Source organism: Astatotilapia calliptera, chromosome 16 (assembly GCF_964374335.1).
Source record: "Astatotilapia calliptera chromosome 16, fAstCal68.1, whole genome shotgun sequence".
In the NCBI taxonomy this organism is placed as follows: domain Eukaryota; kingdom Metazoa; phylum Chordata; class Actinopteri; order Cichliformes; family Cichlidae; genus Astatotilapia; species Astatotilapia calliptera.
In genome coordinates, this window is record NC_137437.1 from 16,779,150 (window position 1) to 16,795,761 (window position 16,612).

Sequence of the window (16,612 nt, forward strand, 5' to 3'; positions counted from 1 at the left end):
CATCCATGCATACCCTGTGTCCAACTTGCAGACTGATAATAACAGATAGAACAAGTCCATACCGATGAATTGGCCCACTGAGGTAATCAAAACAGTAATCACTTTTGCCGTAGCTCAATAACACAAAGATTTCCATCAGCGCACGTCATCCTTCCTACGGGTCAGCCCGCCTCAGATCAATCCCCGCAAAAATTAAGAACAAGAGAAATTTCAATTTTACTGAAATTGCTGTATTGATTAGAGAATTGAGTAAATTACTGGTGACAACATGAGACTGAGTGCAGCAATCTATACGATGCGCACCTGAGAGGAGAAAAAACAGCTTCCATTATCATTTCTTGTTAAAAGCATTGGGTTTAAGAAATTAAAGGATCAGTCGAGAATGATGTTTGTAATTAAAAGAAAGGGCAAGTTACCCAAGCTCGACAAGCTAAGAAAGTGATGACCAAGAGTGTTATTTTATTTTATTTTTAGATATTTTTTTAATTTTTCAGTCATTTAAAGGGCTTTTCTGACCTCGTTATGGTAAATATAGTGGCCCCTTCCCCTGTCGCAAACACACCTTTCTCATTTGATGGGCAACATATACCAGAGGTCTTTCAGTTCGTGTCATGTTGCAAAAGAGACTTATGAACAAATGTTAACTGATGCAGCAAGATAAAATTCACCTCAGGAGAAAGCCATGTGAAATATGACTTTCTAATTGTTATAAAACTTGAATAAGAAGTAGATCTATTCACTGTCTCATGAAAAATAGATTAGCAGATGAGTCTCAGTCGCACGAGTTGGAGCAAAGCTCAAAGTATTCAGTGGCTCACACAACAACTCATGACAAGAAAACAAACAAAACTAAAACCAAAGAACTGTCCTTTACTATGAACAATAAATGACATCAGGATTATATTCAGACTACAAACATCAAAACAACACCGCCACAACAATATGAGCCAGACACTCCGGGCTTTGACTGTCATCTGTTTTGCCTTTTGACAAATAAGATGAAGCAAAGACCGGGTGAGGAGTGTGTGTGTGTGTGATGTTTAATAAACAGTGTGTGTTTGTACTGTTCATTTGATCAGCTCTTATGTAGCAGTGACTGGAGTATGACTGATCCTAATCTTTACCCCCTCCTCTCCCTCTCCCCCGATCCCTCTCCAGCGCTTGCCCTTAATCCTATCTCGTCATTTCGGTTATTGTAATCTACTTTATGAAAGCTTATGAAACTAATCGTTGCACATGGTGACAGTGCTGTGGGTGACTGAGACATTATGAGCTTCTTACTCAGCAAGGGGGCCAAGCGAAGCTGTTTGTATTTGAAGGCGAGCTGAAAGAGTCTAAATGAGATTAGGTCCTCAAAGGCAGTGGCTTCTGAGTGAACTCAGACAATCTATTAGACTTATACTCTATAAACTAGACTGTATTATGTCAGTCTTTATTTAACCTCTTGCTGTTGCTTGCTCACTGTTTACACGAGGCAAGGAATATATATCCAGAGGAGAAAGAACCACTCTGCTTGGAGAGTCACGACCTTTTCCATGCCTAAATAAATAAAACTATAAAGATGCAATAGGTCCATTGCAGGAGACGATGAGAGGGCCCATTTAAAGCTTTGTAAATCTGATTGGGTTGGCCCTTTAATTAACTTGTAAATTAATGCACCGTGCTGTGTAAATTGGAAGGTGATAAATATTCATGTAGTTACCTAAGGAAAAAGGGCAAGGGCATACCACAGACATCACCAGATTGAGTTTGTGAGCAGCATGCTCGGTAAACACCCCTATTGGTATTTTACAGACAGCTAATTTGCATTTCTTATGCTTCATGGGTTTTGCAAAAAAAAAAGAAGAGTCACTCTGTGCCCCTGTAGTCACTTCATACCACCCCCACTCGGCTTCTGTTTATCTTTCCAATGTCAGGTCAAGCTATTATACAAGGAAAGCTGTCCTGCACTTGAAACACTTCTGAGACTCGATTCATAATTTATCTGAGATTTAAGCAACAGTAAATACTGTAAATGTTACTCAAATTGGCCGTGAAAAGTGTCCATTTGTGTGTGGAGTGTGTGAAAGTTCAGAACCAAGTGTGTGTCTGTCATGTAGGAAACCTAATATCAAGAGCCAGGGAACCCTCCTTATCCAACTGGGAGATATTTGAGCCTAGGACGTTCAGACACTGGACGCTGTTACATCTATTTATATCTATGTCTTCATAGCTGAGGTAAACACAGTTTAGAGTTCAGATAATGAAAGGAACTGCACGGAACACGCACGTTAAAGGTAATTTGAAGGACAGATCACTTGATTTGGCTGCCTGATTGGAATCTTCTCCTCATGGCAGCAGTAAAATAATTTATCCTGTTGGCATAATTGACCTCTGCAGGGCACGGTAATTGACCTTGCCGCTAAGGAGAGGGTGTTGCTGAGCCAGCACTGTGGGATTTGCAGGAAAACGGGAGTATTAACATGAGGTGGGGGGTAGATTTCAATAAGTCATCATCGTGGGATGTGCAGCTATTCAAAAGTGTTACTACAGTGTCACTTTTTACTGTGTTGGCCCAGGATACATAGCTGTCAGGACACACTGTACCTTCTCTTGGCAGCATGACGTTCCTGCTGGACGAGAAAAGAGGAGTTTCAGTCCCACAGGATGTCAAAAAGAGAATACTGGCTATCCGCAGCAAACTCAGATCACCATCCCGCCACGGTACCCAGTTTGCTCCCGCGTTTTATCATTACGCACATTACCAGCCGCTGACGCATTGAGATCAGGAGAATTTTTTGCGTCATCATGACTGCTGTGTTATATGACCATATATGGGGTACTTTTAGTTTCGTGTACAAGGAGTACTTTTAAGATTTTGTACGCTATAACCTCCTATCGCCTTAGATATTTTGGGCATATGTTCACCCCAGAATAACTGTTTTCACACCGCCACGCTCTGTTTCTGAATGGGTTAAGACAAACACAGAGATGAAGCAGTAAAAAACCCACCAAAAAACAAACAAAAAAATTGCAACTGAGCAGCTCTGGCAAACATGAATAAATCAGCAAGCAACCGCATTATGCAATAAAACACACTGCGTTCTGTGCGCTCTTGTCATTTCTTGTACTAGTTATTCCGCGCGAACAATTGGGTGCTTTCGCTTAAGAGTAAAAAAGGGGAAGAGGACGGGGGAGAATATCCCGCTTACACTGTGAATGCAGGCTTTTCTGGCTGAACGGCTCATGGGGAATATTAAATTCATGTGCCAGAGCTGCAGAGTCGACCAGGTGATGCTTGTTTACCAGTTGGAGAACACTGGAACGACTCCCTCTAGAGTTTAAATATGGTCAAAGTGTAGTGAGAGAAAAAACAAACACCCATGGTAAGAAAATTTCCGACAGTGAAACAATACCTGTAAATTATACGTGTATAAAACCAGTTACGCGTCATATATTCGGTCTGTGCATATAACGGATCTATACTCAGGTTATATTTTTCATAATCCACCCCGTAACGCCTTAAATGACGCAAATGATGGTTTTCTGAATCGGGGACATCTCGTTTGAGTAGTTGGGACCGGGCTATATCCTGCTAAAAAAAAACGTACACTGAAGCCAAACGAAGGATCATAGGAATAGGGATGCTATAAATAAAGCTACAGTCCTAACTGACTACACGCAAATGAGTCGGAAGAGGGCAGTGATAGTAGGAGGGCTCTCTCGCTCTCACTCTCTTTCCTTTCTCACTCCAGCATTCATCCCTTTTCCACCAATAAACCCAATGAGCTGAGTGCGCACCGCCCACTGTTGGTGAGTGCGTATTTTTTTCGTCTCCTTTCCCTTCTTTTTTTTAAAACCGGAGCTGAATGTGTAGATCGTCACATGTTGTTTCACCCTCTTCGGCCCGGACACCAGCAGACATGTGTTATTTATCGCTCGGCTGTGGGAGAAGACGAATTAACGTGAAACCGGCTCTGGAAGTAGAGGATTAAAAGAAAGCGAGTCGTTTCTTTTTACAACTAAAGGGAACGGAAGCATTGTGTCTGATAAGAGGAGGACGCGAGAATGGCGAGTCCGCCGAACACCGGTGATCAGTCGTTATTGGCCAGTAACGCAAACAGCGGCATCAAGAAATGCGGATATCTGAAAAAGCAGAAACACGGACATAAGCGCTTTTTTGTTCTAAAGGAGCCGAGCGAAGGTTTCCCTGCCCGGTTGGAATACTACGAGAGCGAGAAGAAATGGAAAAACAAATCGGCCCCGAAGAGAGTCATCCCTCTGGACTGCTGTCTCAATATCAGCAAGAGAGCAGACGCAAAATACAAATATCTTATTGCTCTTTATACCAAGGATGAGTATTTTGCTTTGGCGACGGAAAACGAGCAGGAACAGGAGAGCTGGTACCGGGTGCTGACGGATTTAATGGCAGAGGGGAAAGTATATGACGGCTCGGCGTCTAACTCTGCGTCCTCGCTGGTTGGCTACGACGAGTCGAGCTACGGTGTAATAACGCCGGTGACCGCCGCCTACAAGGAGGTATGGCAAGTAAATCTAAAATCTAAAGGTCTCGGACAGAGTCGAAATTTAACAGGGGTGTACAGGCTGTGTCTCTCCAGCCGGACTATCAGCTTCGTTAAGCTTAACTCTGATGTTGCCTCAGTCACCTTGCAGCTGATGAATATCCGGAGGTGCGGCCACTCTGACAGCTTTTTCTTCATAGAGGTTGGCCGATCTGCATCCACGGGTCCGGGGGAGCTGTGGATGCAGGCGGATGACTCTGTGGTGGCTCAAAACATTCACGAAACTATCTTGGAGGCCATGAAAGCCATGAAGGAGCTGTCGGAATTCCGCCCGCGCAGCAAAAGCCAGTCCTCTGGTACAAACCCCATCTCTGTACCCTCGCGGAGGCACCTGAATAATCTACCCCCGAGGCAGACCGGGCTTCCCCGGCGGTCGCGTACTGACAGCATGGCTGCGACCTCTCCTGTGAGCAAATGCTCCTCGTGTCGATTACGCACTGCGAGCGAGGGCGACGGCACCATGGCACGCACTATGTCAGTCACCGGGAGCCCCCTTAGTCCAGGGGTCCACAGGACCCTGCTGAGCAGATCTCATACCATTACTGCACGCCCTTCTCTGACGTTTGAATCTTCCACCCTCCAGCATAGTAAGTCCATGTCTATGCCTCTGTCTCCTTCTCCACCTGTGACCACTGCTTGTCCAAGCCATGCATCTTCCTGCCAAGACAGCGGTGCCCCTCGCCCCTCTAGCTGCAGTGCATCCTTCTCAGGCTCTCCCAGTGATGCTGGCTTTATATCATGTGAGGAATTTGGCTCTAGCCCTGCGGAGGCACGAGACCTCAGGTTACCGCTTACTCTCCGCAGCAACACTCCAGAGTCCCTCAAAGCAGACACCCCCCCATCCCGGGATGGCAGTGAGCTTGATGGCTACATGGTAATGGAGCGTCAGAACCAGAATGGTTACCGGTGGTTACCAGAATTTGACAAGGTGTATCGAAAGCGCACATACTCCCTCACCACCCCCCGTCAACCGAGGGGTCCTCCCCAAGTATCTTCAGCCTCCCTGGATGAGTATACTCTTATGAGGGCAACATACACCAGTGGAAGTCAGTCTTATCGCAGGTGTCACACCGCGTCTCCTAAAGGGATAAGTCTGGAGGATTACAGAGATGTTCAGATTGCTTCAAATGGTCACCAAGGCGACAGTGGCTATATGCCCATGATGCCTGGTGTGGCTCCTCTCACACCCGGGTCTAAGGATGACCCCTACATGCCCATGAGCCCTATGTGTGTATCTGCTCCAAAGCAAATCATCAACCCTTGTACAAAACCCTCCTCAATGGGGCTGGCCACGCGCATACACTCCCCCGGGGGTGTTTCTCTGGAGGACAGTGGGTACATGCCCATGTGGTGTGCAACCAAGATGTCAGTGGACAGCAACGATGGGAAGCTCGCCAATGGAGAATACCTGAATATGTCTCCTGTTGACACACAGGTGTCTTTTACACCCCCAGATTATATTCTCAGTCCTACAGGAGATCCCAGCCTCCCGCCAAGCCACAGGCAGCCTTATTCTTGCAGTTCTCTACCAAGATCACTTAAAGGACATTTGCAGCGCAGTGGGTCCACTGACACAGATCAGTATGTGGTGATGAGTTTACAGAGACAACGGATAGAAGAGGAATCCAACTACTGTCCTATCTCTTCAGGAAACTCTGCAACCAATGGCACTGTGGCAAGACCAGCCACTCCATCTTCTACTCCATCTCCTCTCAGAGTGGCTTGGATAGATGGAGGTCTGGTACACCGGAGTAGAGTCTGTCGGCCTACCCGCTTGGCTTTGGAATCCCTCAAAACACTACCATGCATGAGTGAGCACCCTCTTCCTTCAGAGCCACGCAGCCCCGGAGAATACATTAACATAGACTTTAGCAGTGTTAACCACAACACAACCACAGAGTCAAAGAGCCCTGAGTCCTCTGTAACCGCAGAGACGGGATCCCGGTCACTCTCAGGCTATGCTAATATTGATGTCAGCTCCACGGTTCAGCAGGTATCACACCAAACTAACTGTACAGACACAGCTGAACTGTTGACATGCCATAGTCTAGTTACCACTCAGCAGGAAACACAGGGAGTTGAAGAGGAGGAGGTGGAGGAAGATAAAAGCACAGAGGGACAGGAAAAGGAGAGGGGTGTTCCACAGCAAGGAAGCCTTAAGTGTCAGCCTGGTCCATTCAGTGACGACTACACTGAGATGACCTTTAGTCCTTCTGACCCTTTACCTGCTCTATGCACAACTCCCCGCCCGACCAGCCCTACTGCTTGTGTCCAGAGACTCAGCCTTGAGAGCAGCATAGTAGATGTGATGCCCCCTGTGCCCGTGGACTCTTTTCTCAAGGGAGGTCCTTCATTATCTGTTACAGTTGTAGATCCACACAGGGGGGCTAAAGTTATCCGGGCCGACCCTCACGGACGTCGTCGTCACAGTTCTGAGACCTTCTCTTCCACAACCACTGTCACACCCGTGTGCCCATCCTTTGCCAACGACACTAAACGGCACAGCTCTGCCTCTGTGGAGAACGTATCTCGCACAGTTCGTAGCTCTGAAGGACTCGGTGAGGAGTACAGCAGTCCCATGTGCAGGGAAACGTCAGCTGGCTATCAAAATGGACTTAACTACATTGCCTTAAACTTGATGGAGGGAAACCTTGGGGGATGCCGGTTAGGGGGCTGTGATGAACTCCTGAGGCTCAAGACAGCTTGTGGCTGCAAGGGGGGGCTGAATGGTTTCAACTCTAGCCCCTATGCCAGCCTGGGATTTAAGGAGACTGCTGCTGCTGCTGTGAAAGGTGAGCATTGTCACACATGTCCCACACACTCATTCATTCAGTGCATTTTCATTCATGAAGGGAGTGGCGTCAGGGTTGGAGTAGGATAGAGATCCGCCTCAGGGCAACTGTGTACTCTGCAGAGATAGGCCACACGTAATGTTGTTTGCAACACTTCTGGGCTCGTTTTCAGTCCCAAAGTTGATGATAATTACCTCTAGAGAACAAAAACAGCCTCAGTCGTTTGTCTGCAGGAGCGTCTGTGTGTCTGCCCCTTGCTGTCAGTTTGTCCTTTCCACTGCGAGTTAAAAAGCTGACACTTTATTTTTCTTGAAAGCTCTTTTGTGGCCATATAATCGTGACTGACCATCACTGCAATATCCGAGATAACAGCCTACAGATTTATGTAATCCGGTGTAGTAAACTACAGTAGCTTAGAGAAGCAAACTAGTTGTCAAGATTGCTATTGGGTGTAGGCTGTAATGTTTAGACAGGATTAGTCACCTACTTGTCACACCCAGGACACGCTGACAAATCTCGAGGCTGTGATGTTGATCCTGTTTTTAAAACTGCTTTTATTTTCTCTCAAATAAAAGCCCTGAATTAGACGGTTGAATGAAAGCGGTGCGGCATGCTGAATAACAAATGCATTCTGTGGAACATGTTGCCTCCTTGTCTTCCTCCCCTCCACACATCCCAGAGGACGCAAACTCCCCTTTATTAAAAAGTAATCTTTCTGCATCATCGCATTTTTTTGAAACGGTTTTATTTTAAAAACTTATGGTTATCTGCCTTCACGTTTGCTGTTCCGTTTATGTGAATGGTCTGTCCTGGTTTCCTCTCAGTGACGCAGTTTTGCACCGCGTCAGTGTTTCAAAAAAACATCTGATCTGATTCAGTGACGCATGCAGCGCTACACATGATGCCTCTATGGAAGCCGCTCGAAGGCGGCAAAGAGCACTCGCTATTGGTAAATCTGAAACGGTGTGTTACACAGACCTCAGAGAACAAAACGAATAAGCAGCAAAATCCCTGAGACTCGAAGGGGAAGAGTTGTTATCAAAATATTACCTTTCGCCTCATTTTCTTTCCTCTTTCTGCTGCATCAGGGGCTTTTCATCCATCTGTAAATGCCAAGGATTATTTACACGGATGGATGACATGGCAGGGACATGTCAGAAGTTGCTGTTGTTTCTAAAGAAAATACAAAGTGTTAAGATCATAGTGACTCAGGAGTCAGTGTTCCTGATGGTGAAATACAAGAGTTTAATTGCTGTTTGCAGTTTCACAACTAAGTTGTCTCTTTGTCTCAGCTGGCTCCCCTGCTGTGAGAGCGCAGCCAGTGTGGAGCTCGGTGCAAGTCATCGGGTTCCCCAGAAAAACAAGTGAGTCAGTTGTTTATCAATTGTCAGGTACTGGGTTTCAGGACTGGAATGTGGGCAGTGTGCAAAGGTTGCTGGGAGAGGTGAACGCTCACTTGTTTTTCTAACCTGCTGGGATGAAATCGGGAGGGGAGGGGTTCTTTTTTTCACTATGAGCAACTTCACAAATTGTCAAATGAGCTGGTGGTTTTGTTGTTTGTTTCTTTTTCTTTCTTTTTTACACAGGAGACTTGTCTGAACACATGTGACTCGTGTGCACCTGAGGCACGCACAGGTATCCGTGAGAATTCACTGTGATCTGTACATTTATGGGATTTATGGAATTTTTTATGGAATTTTTTTTTTTTTAACCCGTGGTGCAAGGCTAGAAGAGCAGGGGTGGAGGAAGGAGGGAGGTGAAAGAACAATGGTGATGGATGGTTGACTTGTTTTGTTTTTCATGTATAACAAAATGGACTATTGAGCTGCTGGCAGAAGGCAGAGAGTGGGTGAGAAGGAAGAATGGAAGAAAAATGCTGAATGACAGAAAGATCAGTGCCTTCCCAACAAGCAGCTGCTGGCCTTTGCTTCGGTAACTTTAGTACATGTGGCTACAACAGCGAGGAAAGTTGTTGATACTCGCATCCAAATACATAGCATTCCGATACGAGAGGAAAAATAGGGCCCGTCTGTTTACTACAAGATGGCAGGCTATACCACATTCTCACCTTATCACTGAGTGAACCATAGTTTGCATTCCCGGTTGTATATCACACTGTCACAGGTAGATTACGAAATCACCTGTCCTCATTTGGCACTGTGGTGTGAAGGGGAAGCTGAGCGGAGGGAGGGCGTTATAAAAATGCTTGACTTTCTGTATGAAAATCCTAAAGTATGGCTCAGTTGAGTTTGTGTATTTTAAGCGTTAGAGAGGGAGCGAGAGAGAGAGAATGGGGTGGTAGTGGCGCAGTGTGGTGCGTGGCTTTCAGTGCAAGCTTTGGACTAGTGTCAGCTTCTTGAACTTTGGGCTAGTTTTTGTGAGTGGGGGATGTTACCACTGGAGCATTACCACTAATCTAAAGAAAAAGAGAGGCACGTGCACTCCTTTTACAGCTTTTTTTATTTTTGGCTCGTCCTCATATCTACTTTTAGAGTATCTACACTGCCACTTATCATATCACTATAAAAGCCTCTTTATTATCCGCCTGCCGTCTTCTTTTCCCTAACCTGTCCTCATTTATCGAGTGCTCGTCTCTCTGACTGTAAGCAGTCTTGCATGAATGCAGACAGCAGAGAAAGATTCACGCTTTCCATTTGTGGGCCCAGACCCCCCTGCAACCCCCCGAAATACAGACACACGCATTTTGACTTTGTGTGCCTCTCCCATGTGCGTACACACACACACAGGCGTCAGCAGATGGTGGAGGGGTTGGGTGTGGGGTCAGGGGGTTTGCACCTGCCTCGCCAAGCAGTGCTCACTGGTTATCTGGCCCTTCAGAGGAGAGTGACAATACGCTAATGACTGGCCGCCATCTGCTACGACAGCTACGGGAGAAGGTTGTGGGCGTGGCCAAGCACTCTCAAGGAGCTACCAACCCCCCCCCCCACCTCATCCAATGCATCCCTCCCCCAACCCAAACCCCTTCTTCCTCTCTTCAAGCATTGTTTTTCTTTTCAGTAATCATGTGACACCCCACGCCACACACCTTCTCCATATTGGGGCGTTCACAGGCCTTTTGTTTTTCCTGTTGTTTTGCGACCTCAGTGGGCCGTGTCTGATTGCTGAAGGCCATAAAGGATTACCTAACAATGCACTAAAAAAATTAGCTAATCATGTCTGAGTAGAGCAGCTGACAAGACACTTTACTTCTCTTGCTGCTCGGGAGAAATCCATTACATAAATACTGCAGTTTTTTACGACTTTTATGGCTTTTTTTTGTTAATTCCAGTGCATTTAAAAGATGTCATGTGTGGCTCTGGGAAACAGTGGTGACTGTTTTCACTATGAGAAAGAGGAGTTAGTCATAAAAATAATAAACAGTTATAGCCTTAGGACTATGTTATGTTTATGAGCTGGTGGAAAAGTATGACATCTTCATGTCTGACATTTTTTTTGTTGTTGATAAAATTAATTGTGAATCATCATATACATAAAGAATTTCCTGTAGAAAGTGCACAGAGAATACCTTTACTCGGGTTTTTGGCTCCACCCAGCATTTTGAGGAACCCACAGTCTCTGTCCTCACCTGTCCTGTACACCCCTCCCATCTCCTCCCCACGCACATACGCACACAGACACACATGCACAGTGCTCCAGGCTGTCTGATACATAACTCTTTGAGCAAACTAGGGCGGGATGTTCTAGCGCTAGATGAAAACAAAGTTGACCTCCCGTATCCTCAGTTTAGCTTGGAGGTAAGAAGGATTACATTCACGTCAGGATTAAGCATTGTTTAGTAGCTTGTGTTTTTTTTTTTTTTGCTTTTTGTTTTTAAATGCAGAGGAAGAGACAGATCCTCTCAGTGGACATTTTATGGTAATTATACCCACAAGGCACATTAAGTGAGTTTAGTCTTGGCTGCTAGCTAATTATACCTTTTTTTTCCCCCCCGTCATAAGCAGACCGGCTACTCATGAACTCTTTCCCAACTTTCTGACCTCCCCACTTGGTTTGTTAATGCTCCTCTGTAGAGCTGATAGTCGTACCGTTAGTTTCGTTATATTCAGTGGCTTAATTATATAAGCTTTATTTTCTGGTGCTTTTATAAAGGAGTAGTTGAAATAATTCACAAACACGCAGTTTCATATTCTCACAATTATTATTATTATTATTATTATTATTATTATTATTATTATTATATTCGAGCTAACCGTAAACTGAATGGTTTTGCATTTTTGACATGCTAAGCAAAACATCCAAATGTGTCAGCGGAGCTTAGGGAAACTGATTTGCTTTGGTGTTTTTTTTTTCCCCTCCACCTTTTTTTGTAGACCAAATGATTTACTGAGGAACTAATTGCCGGATTAATCAATAATCCACGTGAACTGCTGCAAGTGGATAATGTGACACGATGAGGAATGCCAAAGCTCTGTATGCAATAGTGAGTCAGCTGGATTGCCGAGTTGTGCAGCATTGTTTTTCTTTTTGTTGTTGTTTAGCTGGTCAGACAAAGGTGTGGGAGGTCAGAGGTGAAGTCAGTCAGTCAGTGTTTGTTCACTGAAGATTAGAGAGGAGGTAGTGGGGCAGGAATGTAAACAGAGCAGATCTGAGCCTGCTGATCTCTCCTTGTTTGTCTGTAGGTTCGTTTCCAGTCTACCCCACAATAAAAGCAAAAACAGTTTGCAGTCCACTTCCTTTCTCTTGAATGTTGCTCAGAGTTGCAGTTTGGAGTAGTTCCCTTTAAAGCCTGTTCATTTATCTCATTGACAACATCAAGCTACTCAAGTCTGTGGTGGTTACAGACAGAGTAACTTGTTTACTCTGACTCTGAAGCTCTAGAGAGGAGGCTGCTAATACATGCCTGTGTGTATGTGTGTGTGTCTTATTCTTGAATGGAGCATAGCTAAATTTAGCCTGTGAGAACTAAATAAATAATGAACAGAGCCCAAGTCTATGTGTGCGTGTGTGTGTGTGTGCGTGCGTGTATGTGCTTGTGTGTGTGTGTGTGTGTGGGTTGGGACAGGGGGCACAGACAAGAGTTGTTGGGAGGGGCGGAGGAGGAATGTGTGTCTGTGCTCCAAAAAGAGGAGGGGTAGAAGCCATTGGGTTCATTCCCCCATTAGACCTCTGTCCTCTTCTCTCAATAACATCCCCCTCCCCAAATCTTCCTGCCCACCCACGCTTTCTTCACTCAGATTCTATTTAAATCGCATGTTTCGAACAGAAAATGTGTGTATGCGCAGTCCCTATATGCACTTGCAAGATTGTCCACAAATAAGGAAGTGTGTTTATGTTCATGGCTACACCTGGTTGCTAATCTGAGCTGTTAGTGATTCAACAGTCCTTCCCGGCAGATCTCAGTCATTCTCACCTATGTGCCTGCCTATACAGGCCGTCGACTGGCCCAGCCCCTCCAGAAACAGACACACACACACACACACACACACTTGACTGTTATGGTCCATCGGTCCCATGACCTCACTGCATTCCCGTTCCTCTCTGTCAGGTTGATTCTGTTACTGTGTTTTTTCCACCCCGTCCCAACACGGCCTTTCCGCTGTATTCTGCCTCTGACACCCGTGGCGATAAAGACACAGAGCTCGCTCAGCGCCAGGTAGCCTCAAGAGTGAAATCATCTCCTCTGTTATTCAAATGAACTCAGTGGTTCCACGGTTTTGCATCACAGACGTCCCCGAGCAGCAGTAAAGGTGCCCTGGCATTTCCAGTTTAGTTTTTTTTTTTTTTTTTTTTTTTTGAAGCTTTTGATTGGACATCAGGATCAGCATCAATTTACATTTATAGCCAGTATGTATAGGGAAAAAAGCCCAGAACAGACGTGTGCCTGTTTGCGGTGAGAATAGCTGAGGAGGGGGGCTGCAAGGGCTGAATGAAAGGTTTGTTTTAGAGAATGACGATCACATCCAGCTTTGTGAAAACGGCTCTTGTTCACGACTGGGGAAGAGGGAGAGGAGACAGCAAATGAGGGAAGAAATGCAGCTACAGACCGTGTGTGTGTGTGTGTGTCTCTGCGTGTGTGTGCGGGTCACCCAGCCAAGACTTCCGCTCCCATTTGATAGCTCTGCATGCAAATGAAACCTCACAAACATGTACACAGGGGCAAGGGTCAGTGCAGCTTTCCACTGGGAGAAAAGCAACACTCTCAAAGACTCTGGGTTCATGGTATTTGAAAGTACATAGCTGCGGTATGTGTGGGAGCAATTAAGAATACCTGTTTGTTAGTGTGTGGGAGTGTTGTTGGCGTGACGTTTGCCATCACTGGCCTGTTTCAGCTGCACAGTGCTAAATGCCACTCTGCTTTTTTTTCCCCTGCTGTAAAAGCACCTGCCACTTGAGTGTCTACCAGCTGAGGAATACACACATACTCATACACGAAAGCAGGCCTCTTGAAATGCACTCATTCCTTACTTGGTAGCAGAGTGACCTTCCCCTCCCCTCGATTGTTCTGTCCTACATAATAAATGATGCAAACTGTATGTACACGCTTAGATTAAGTTACTGGGGGGAATATTGACTTTTTTTAACTTATATTTCATTTCATTTCTATAAATTACATGATAAGAAACTAACTCTTTTCTTCTTCTTCTTCTTCTTTCAGAATGAAGGCTGATGGGTCTTCCCAACTTGCCTCCCCCCCCCCACCCCTTCCTCCTCTTCTTCTTCCTGTGAATGTAGGATTTCACTTCAGCCAGATGCCGAGGTCGCCAGAGCGACAGCTGGACCTTGTGCTGTAGCCCATGTCCTTTGACCCTTCTGCCGCCTCTGGGGGTTACGGGGACAGCCATCGCCATGGAAACACGGACATTTGACCCTCCCTCCTTTTTTGTGGCACCTAAACATTCTGGTGCCATTGCTGCTGTAGTGCTAGATTTAAACAAACAGAAAACTAAAAACCGACTTTTAATTCTAAGCATAGTTAGGTAACTATGTGTCTAGGTACGTCAGCCTGCAGTATACTATGTTCATCGCTGGTATTGTTATTATCAATTATACAATTTCAACTGGCTTTCTAATGGCTTCGACCAGTAGTTGCCAGACATTCACACCTGAAAACCTGTGAACCAAACTTGGAGAGCATGCGTGCGCAAACATGCACGCAAAACCCTTCATGCATACAGATGACATGTATTTATTTATTTATCGTGTATGTGTGTATGCATTCATTGAAATGTCTGAGAATTTGTAAACAGATTGTACTGCAAAAAGAGACGGCATTTATGAACATATTTAAAATCAAAGGTAACATTTGCTAAAAAAAAATAAACCCTACCTCAGCACCAAGTTACACAGTAGAATTCTATATATATATATATATATAAAATATTTATTTTCAAAGGTGAATGTTTTTTAAAAAGTCACCGATCCAAAGCCTTACTCCAGCCATCAGCCCCCACCTGATGGATTTTCTTTTCTTTTTTTTTAGGTTGGACCTCTAAACACGCAGTATATCAAAGATTTAACTGATCATCACAGAGACTGAATGTTCATTAGAGCCGAATGAGAGCCGACCTCTCTGAGATTAAGTTCCCTCTCTCCCCACATTTATGACTAGATTATGTATTAGAAATCCAGAGTAATATATTTATTATTGTACCTTTAAATGGAGGTATTCATACACACTAAAATAATACTTGGAGGATGTTGGAGAAATAGGTGACGTTGCATTGCAAATGCATGCAGCTGTGACAAATGTAACTGCAGCATGAGCCAGGTCCACCTGGACCTGATCATGTGAAATGTGGCCTGTCTGAGTAAGAGTCTCAGCACCTTTTAAACACTACACCAACTCACCCGCCGTTCACCTAAAATATCCTGCACACCTGACAGGACAAGGGACTGAAACGTGAATGTTTGAAGTTATTTATACAGAGCAACTGGACAGCCCAGTGTCTCACATTTTCTCACCTGATGCCTCATTGTGGAGCTCTGTCACACCACGCCAGGCAGCACTGAGCAATGTGGTACATGCAGGACTGCAGGACTGAGTCTAACTGGCTGTTCAAAAAGCCACTCGATAGCTTGAATCCATGGCCTCCACTGCATGGTCTTGCATTTACAAACTTGTCTAGATTGTAACACAGGACACACTGAATGTAGTACATGCTGTGTTCCGAGACTGGGAGCGCGCAACCCGACGAACACAACAACAGCAACAGTGAAACATGCAGAGGTACCGAATGGGAACTACAACACAGACACAAGCCGAATAAACGAAAGAAACCAGGGGAAGTATCTTATTATTTATCTGAACTCACAGGTACTTAACCTTTGCCTATATACTGTAAATAGCGCAGCGTTACATCGAAAATGTGTAAGCAAATCCTGAGAAACTTCGAGTGTTAAGTTAGATAACTTATGTTATTTTTAATGTACATAGTTAAATATTTGAGTGAACTTTCTGATACAACAGAAGCACTAATTAAGTTATAACGCTAACCAGTATGGTTTGGTTTTGATTTTTTTTTTTAAAAACTGATTTGGGATGGTCTTGTAAAGTGGATGCCACTATGACGACATTTTCTAATGCTGTAATTCTAAAAAACAAAAACAAGAAAAAAAAGATTTTAAAGAAATCAATAATACTTGACATAATTAATTCTTGATACTTAGGTACACCACAAATGGCTTATATGCAATATTTACACTTTTAAAAAGAAATTAGTTTACAAGGACGAACCAAATGTATAAATACTGTTAATAATGTTTGTTAAACCTTAATTCAAATTTTTGCTGTTTGTACATTTTTTTTCCTTCAATTTTGAAACGGAAACTTTTTCCTGCTTGTTTTTGCTAATCGAGCCTGTTGGTGTTTTGAGCAGTGTTTTTTGCATTTGGATAATGTTTCCAGTTTTTAATTCAGCATCAAGGTTGCGATATGGGCAATGGCTTACTCTGCTGTGGCTTTTCATTGTAAATATTTCATATCATGCACATTGTGATACTACTAAATGATAATTTAAACTTAGTTCATTGCTTTAGACAGTGTTGATTCTTTATAGACACATGCAATAAATAATATTTAAGAAAGCTATTTCTCTCTGTTGCTGTTCTCTTTCACACCCTGCATGAATAAGCGCAGGATGTTTCCTGCCAGTTTAACAGGAAAAGCTCATTATAAATGAGAAAAGTGAAGAGTGGATACTGTATATCTCACTTGTCTTTCACTTCTCCCCTTGTGTTCTCTGAGTGTATGTAAATCCATGCTTCTCTTTGAGAAAGACTGCGTCAGAAACCGGGTGT

The 16,612-nt window shown here is 44.4% G+C and overlaps 1 protein-coding gene across 5 annotated transcripts; it reads left to right on the forward strand.

The window, feature by feature from the left end:
- The first annotated feature begins 3,721 nt into the window (after positions 1-3,721).
- irs2b (insulin receptor substrate 2b) lies at positions 3,722-16,403 on the forward strand. Of its 5 annotated transcripts, none has more exons than XM_080290817.1 (3): positions 3,722-7,354; positions 8,647-8,718; positions 13,971-16,403. In XM_080290817.1, the coding sequence occupies exons 1-3, from the start codon at positions 4,048-4,050 to the stop codon at positions 13,973-13,975; spliced, it is 3,384 nt and encodes a 1,127-aa protein (XP_080146943.1). In that variant the 5' UTR covers positions 3,722-4,047; the 3' UTR covers positions 13,976-16,403. The 5 variants fall into 5 exon arrangements, 2 of the variants coding, with proteins under 2 accessions (XP_080146943.1, XP_026000368.1); XR_013902332.1 differs by lacking the exons at positions 3,722-7,354; positions 8,647-8,718 and adding exons at positions 8,725-9,286; positions 11,686-11,795; XM_026144583.2 differs by lacking the exon at positions 8,647-8,718 and having other exon boundaries at positions 3,727-7,354.
- Positions 16,404-16,612: the final 209 nt, after the last annotated feature.